Below are 6,796 nucleotides of genomic sequence, written 5' to 3'. Positions count from 1 at the left end.
GGGCCTGACCTAGGGTGAATTTTAAATAGGGAAAATTTTTAATGATTTTAAATAGTCACAGCCACTAATATTTGGATTTTAATTGGTTTTTAGAAGGGGTAATTTTGTATATTGTTTTAACATGCTGTGAGCCGCCCTGAGTCCCATGGGGAGAAGGGCGGCATATAAATTTTGTAAAATAAATAAAATAAATAAATAAGACACAGATAAACCTCCAAATGGCCTCAGTGACTCTCTAAAAGAATGCAAATGACCAGCTGTCTGCAAGGAGTATAAATCTTTCCATTCCCCACCATCCTCTCAGAGCTGAAGAAGCTTCTTGCATGAGAAGTGAAATGTCTTCAGAGGAAAGTCCAGTTGCCTCTTGAAAAAAGCACCTTTGGGACAACTGACCTGGATGATTGAGAATCTCCACAGATGGTAAATTTTGGTGTTCTTGAACCAGAATTCTGCACTTGGTTCAAGTTGGTGGGTCCTTTAGTAAAAGAAAAAAGTAGCTTTTTCAGCCCTGTCCACCCTTGATTTAAGAGTCAATATTGCAATCTAATGCTTGTCTTCTCAAATGTCAGACATATTTTATTCAAAGTAGCTTATTTTGAGCAGGTAGGGATGAGTAGACGATTCCTGTTATAAGAATTAAGAACTTTAGTCCCAAGGGTTCCCTTCTATTTGAATGTCTGCATTTTCATCCCACAGAGAGAATCTAGTAAGTCAGTATTTTTCCATCGATGCTATTCTGACAACAGGTGATTCTGCTTAATAGTATACAAAACTGTACAAAACAATGCTACGGCTTTGCTAACTTCAGATTGGAAATGAGAGCTTGTAAAGTAACGTTGTGCTCTTTATTGTCTACTTTCTCTGTCCCATCTTTAGATCTTCATAGGTTTTCCCACTTTCTCCAGCAGCTTAGACTTACTATTTGTAATTGGAAACCCTTAATATTTTTCTCACTGTTGTAAATACAGGAAGCTATACTGTACTATCTATGATGAACTCTATGAAATGAAAAGACGCACCAAAACCTCCAAACAGCAAGAAGACATCATATGTTGAGATAGGGAAGCAAATGATAAAATAAGCAAGTCTGACTGCCATGTTTAAAAAGATCCACGTGAATGTTCGAAGTTTGAATATGGATTTCAAAAAGCAAACAATTGGATTTATAGAAAACGAAATACCAAGTCCACCATTAGAGATTTCTGTACATGTAATGAATCCCTCAGCTGGTGTCCTCCAGCTATGCCAGACTATAACTTTCATCTATCTTTGCATGGAGCATGGCGTGGAAAGTATATAGGAACCTCTTTGTTTAGGGTTCCAGTTGTTTTCTTTTACTGCATCCATTCCCAAAGGCCTTAGAACTACCCAGCTGCAAGGAATACCTCTCTCACATTCTTTTAATCAATCACTTAGTCCAAGAAACAATATTGACATAATTAGGCCAAGAGTTCTGAAGCTCCTTGGCTCTGGTTATTATTTTGCAACTCTAGAGAAGACTGGTTTTTGGGAAATACAGATCCAAAGTCAGCCAACAATCTGCTTGTTACTTTAACTAGCAAAACAAAGTGAATCATACAATTTTCCTAAGATTTTCCTAAAATAGGCCATACACATGTCTATTTGTCTTTTCAGAAAATGATTGCTATCTAACATGCTATATCCAAAATCTAGGAGAGATGGAAGCCGAGGCATGATAATTTTATGGATTTAAATAGTTTATACGCCTATTGAAGATTGTAACTTCACCCAGGTTTTTCCTTGTGAAGAGTAGAGAGAAATCTTTAAAATGTTCTTCTTCCTCCTTTCTATTTTAATGTACATATTTAATATTATTTTAATTTATGCTTGCTTTATTATTTTTAAAAGAGCCATTTATTCCTGTTCTTCACTGACAATATTTTCCAATAAAAAGCAGGGGTCTTAAAACTTGGCAACTTTAAGACTTGTGGACTGCAACTCCCACAATTCCCCAGTCAGCGTGGGAATAAAAAAAAAAAGCCAAGTTTGGAGACCCCCTGCAATAAAGAATTGACTATCATCTTCTAATGGGACTGAAGCTCTCATCATTCCTAACCAGCATGAAGAATGACAAGGAATGGCAGTCTAAAACATACAAAAGGGCAATTGCAACTGATACTGGCAGTCCTGGAGTTATGACCACAATTGAGCCCAAACATTTTCTTGCTAAGAGAAACATTTGTTAAGTCAGTATTGTCCCCATTTTATGACTTTTCTTGATACAGTTGTTATGGGGAATCACTTAAGTTGTTAAATTAGTAACATGGTTACTACAGTGAATCTGGCTTCCCCATTGACTTTGCTTATCAGAAACTTGGCAAAAGGTGATCACGTGACCTCAGGACATTTCAACAATCTTAAATCAATGCCAGTTGCCAAGCGGCTGAATTTTGATCATGTGACCATGGGGAAGCTACAACGACCATAAGTGTGAAAAATGGTCATAAGCCACTTTTTTCAGTGTTGTTGTAACTTCGAATGGTTACTAAAACAAATGGTTGTAAGTCAAGGACTACCTATACTCTGTACAGTTTGGAATCATCTACAAATTTAGCCAGCTCAGGGCTTAATCCAAAATCAAGAGCCTTTATCAAGAATTTAAAAAGCAATGGTTCCCAGCACAGGGATCCTCAAGGGCCTCCATGTCTTTTCTCCTCTGAGAAAAATGCCTGCTTATTCCTACTCTCTCTTCTTTAAGCAGTTGGTAGGTCATAAAGAAACACTTTACCTCATCCCACAGACTCTATGTTTACTCAAGAGTCATCTATGAAAAACTGTGAAGGACTTTTGAGAATCCAAGTAGAGCATCTTGTTTCTATTCACATATTTGTTGACACTCTAAAAATCTGCCAAAATTTGATGGAGCTAAATTTATCTTTGTGGAGTTCCAGCACTGGGACTGATTTGAGCAACAAATTACCTATTTTTGCTAGATCAGCAATTTTACAGCAATTCAAGAACTCTTGAATGGATACATTTAGGCCTCAGTGTGTTGTTGAAAATGTGAGAAAATATGCTAAAATGGCAGAAAGCAGACACATAATTTGAGACCCTGTCTTGAAGGGAGAATAAATCTATATGTTGTTAAGAAATCATGTGTTCCTCAACCTAAACTTTAAGAATTCTGGACTTCAACTCCCAGAATTCCCAGGCCAGCATGCTGGCTGGGGAATTCTGGGAGTTGAAGTCCTCACCTCTTAAAGTTGCCAAGGTTGAGATACAATGCTAATAGCTATGATATCTGACTCCCTACTCCTATCACCTCAATTCCTTCCATTTTATTAAACCATCTTAGCTCCTTGCGTTTATTAATTGTGTAATAAATTACAAATATATCTGTATATTTATTAACACTATGATAAGGGCATGTGTACAATTGTCTTCTTATGCAACTTCCCGAAGACAGACTTAGGCTCTTCCCAAGTGAGAAATTTTGCATTCTTGGGGTACCACAGAAGCCATTCTGCCTATTCCTTCCAGACTAAAAAGGAAAAAAATGTAGACATTCCTAAAACAAATTAAAATAACAACCACCATAAGGATAATAATAACCACAACTTCTTTGGCTCAATTTTTAGCTTCTCCTCCACCCCCAGTACAGAGAAACAACAAGAAAGGTTTCTGACAACCATGTCTCCAAAAGATTTTTAGACGTAGACATTTGCTTTTTCATATCATTCTTATAACCTGTCATTTTAAAATCCACATTCAAATCAGCCTCTGTCTTGTCCAATAAAACTACTTTCTCTTCTATAACCTCTTTTGAACCTGGCTTTATGACAGCAGACAATTTTAAAGAGTTTCTCAGTGCACTGTTCTCAAAAAATCCATGAATTCTTCAAAAGGTAAGAATATTTTGCTCCATTCTGCAAAGTGGATCTCTCTTTAATTATAATCTTTAGTTCTTTCTGGTTTCTTCTAGTGGTCCAAGCGTCAAAGTCCCATCTTATCTTTTCCCAATCAACAGCATTTTCTCACGGCAACATTTCTTATACACTTTCAAAAATAAACATATTTACAATCCACAGGAAGGATTCTTGTAATTAATTTCAACATCTTATTTAAAATCCATCTGGTCCCTTAGTCTGTTTATAAATTTCCAAAATCAAACTTCTAATCAGCCACTTGCTGTTTTGTCCAAACTAAGATTATTTTGGAGTTCTTAAACTTGCATTAATCACATTTGTATAACTTTTAATTTTATGTTTTTATCAGGTTCTGATATGTCAACACCCCAGAGTTTTGCCAATATAAAGAAATATTCCACGGGCAGGGGGAAAAATACTTAAAAGAGAAATAGGTGGTACACTCGCTGGAGTAATTGAGGTTCACACATGAGGGCAGTTACATGTGTGTTCATTCATGCCTTTTTTAATGATCTTCAAAATATGTCAGAAACATTCAGAAAATACCTGAATCAAGTCCAGGGCAGGCAAAGGGTATCGCTCACTGGGAATAATCACAATGCAGTTGCCACGGGTAATGGCTGAAGCAAACAAGCTGACAAAACTGAGGAGGGGGTGATCGTCTGGACAGGCAATTCCCATGACACCAATAGGTTCTCGAAAGTGAATGCAGGCACCATATAGAGTGGTTTCCTGCATCAGAAAAAGGCACAAGCAAAAAGTTCAAGGTTTACAAAGAGAATAAAAGTTTTCCCGTTAACAAAATCCCCACCTGAAAGCTCCTAATTGCCATCCTCCATTTCCTTTCCAAATCAATCCGCTGAAATATCTATATGGAAGAGCCTTGGTGGCGCAGTGGTTAGAATGCGTATTGCAGGCTAACTCTGCTGACTACCAGCAGTTCGATCCTGGCCTGCTCAAGATTGACTCAGCCTTCCATCCTTCCCAGTTCGGTAAAATGAGGACCCAGATTATTGGGAGAAATATGTTGACTCTGTAGACCCCTTAGAGAAGGGTATAAAGCACTGTGAAGTGGTATATAAGTCTAAGTGCTATTGCTAGTTCTTTGATTTTCGTTTTCATACACATCTTTCTTTTCTTTTCTTTTCTCATGAGGACTTCCAAATCCAAAAGAGAGTTGCCAGACCCCTGCAGCCCCAATGTTAATCTTGCAAGGCAGCCAGACAAGAAGCACACCCAAAGTACTAGCTATAAATGTATAATAAAGTTACATTCACGGACTCCTTCCTGTCTGAGAATCCACTCTCTGCTTACACCTGTCAGATTGAAGAACCTCGGGAGGGCCCCTTCTGAGATGCTTGCCTCACCCTTTCATTGCTTCTGTGGACTCAGCTGCCTCTTATCTAATATTGCCTAGTCTGTAGCTCTTCCTCCTGTCTCCCAAGCATATTCCTACATACCCTCAGTCACTGGTATATACGGGACCAGTATCTGCAGAGGGGAGTCTTAGCCCTGCCTATGGTATGCATAGAAGCCTCCACATGACCCGAGTGTTGCCTTTGGGGCATTTTAGCTTGGGAAAGTCCTCTATGTTTGCAATTGCACCCAGCAAGGTCTCCTCTTTGCTGATGTTCACATGCAAATACAGGGCACTCTGCAAGAGGAGTGTCTTCGTGCGGAACCACTATTTTTCAGTACTTCTAAGAATACCTACGTAAAGAGGGAAACTGCCAACCTGCCAAGACCAGACAGAAAACTAACAGGATGAGCTAATTGTACTTTATTGCAAGGCTACATTAACAGGACCTTGCAAGTCTGAAAGTACAATTCTCCCAACTTTTTTTAAAGCCTAATTATTTATGGCAGATCTTTCCTAAGCTTCTTTCCTTGTCCCTTATTCGGTTGCAGGTCCTCCCTCTTTTAACAGATTATTCCCTGGGCATTGGGTGGGGGGGGGGGAGGCTCATTCCACTACAGGAATAGAATCATATAAATTAAAGATGACACTTCCAAGGACCTTTGATAGATTTCCCAAAATTGTTCTGGAAGGATATAACTTGGGTTATACGACTCATAGATTGATTGACTTGCCTACCTACTATCATTATGGCCAACTCTGATTGGCATTAACTTTCACAACTGTCTTCACTTTTGCATTCTTCAGATCTAGGGACCATGTCCCAGAAATCCTTAGCCAGGATAGGCATTGCTGTGGCTTCTGTGGATCGAAATCCACATATCTGAAGGGCACCAAAGTTGGAGAAAGTTATTCTAGAATCTTGAGCAAAATTACCTTTTTGTTATTTTTTTATAGCAGGGGTTGAACCCAATACCTTCTGCTCATAAAGCTAATTCTTGGGCACACATCTCAGATCCTTCCATACGTTCAACCACATTCCATCCACCAACAGTTACAGAGTGCAAAGTGTATGTACCCAAGGACAAGGCCTTGCTATTCTCACCTGCACAACTCCACCACATTTGTCAGAGTAAGCTGCCCAATAAAATAGTCGCCGGATACTAAGATCCACCTCCATCAAAGCTCTCTCTTTTTCTATACCCATTAATGATCCCAGCTGTAATACAATCTCAGCTTGGCGGCGTTCCAGATTTTCAGCCACGTAGTACAAGATCTGTGCCCGGGCATGTGCCGTTTTCTTCGCCCATCTGTTATGAGACCAAGCCAAAGTTAGAAAGGAAAACTAGCAACGTCATTCATAGAATAACCCTTCTTGAGGATGTTTAGTTTAGTTTATTGTATTTATATCCCGCCCTTCTCCTTGCGGACTCAGGGCGGCTAACAGGCAGATAAAACACATACAAAATACCAAATACTATAGTTAAAAACATAATTAAAAGAAAATATTAATATTTGGCCTATATTTAATTTAAAATTATTTTAAAACCCG

General features: G+C 38.6%; 1 protein-coding gene across 1 annotated transcript in view; it reads right to left on the bottom strand.

The window, feature by feature from the left end:
• ALDH16A1 (aldehyde dehydrogenase 16 family member A1) overlaps positions 1 to 6,796 on the bottom strand; it is a 45,963-nt gene that overhangs the window by 8,493 nt on the left and 30,674 nt on the right. Inside the window, exons 15-16 of the mRNA XM_029283032.1 lie at positions 6,350 to 6,554; positions 4,434 to 4,619 (exon numbers count right to left, since the gene is read on the bottom strand). Of these exons, the coding sequence (XP_029138865.1) occupies positions 4,434 to 4,619; positions 6,350 to 6,554 (391 nt within the window). The remainder of the gene's footprint in view (positions 1 to 4,433; positions 4,620 to 6,349; positions 6,555 to 6,796) is intronic.

Source organism: Protobothrops mucrosquamatus, unplaced genomic scaffold (assembly GCF_001527695.2).
Source record: "Protobothrops mucrosquamatus isolate PMUCROS unplaced genomic scaffold, P.Mucros_1.0 scaffold8, whole genome shotgun sequence".
NCBI lineage: Eukaryota > Metazoa > Chordata > Lepidosauria > Squamata > Viperidae > Protobothrops > Protobothrops mucrosquamatus.
The sequence above is the reverse complement of the archived record's forward strand: the minus strand, read 5'-3'. Positions and strand labels throughout refer to the sequence as shown.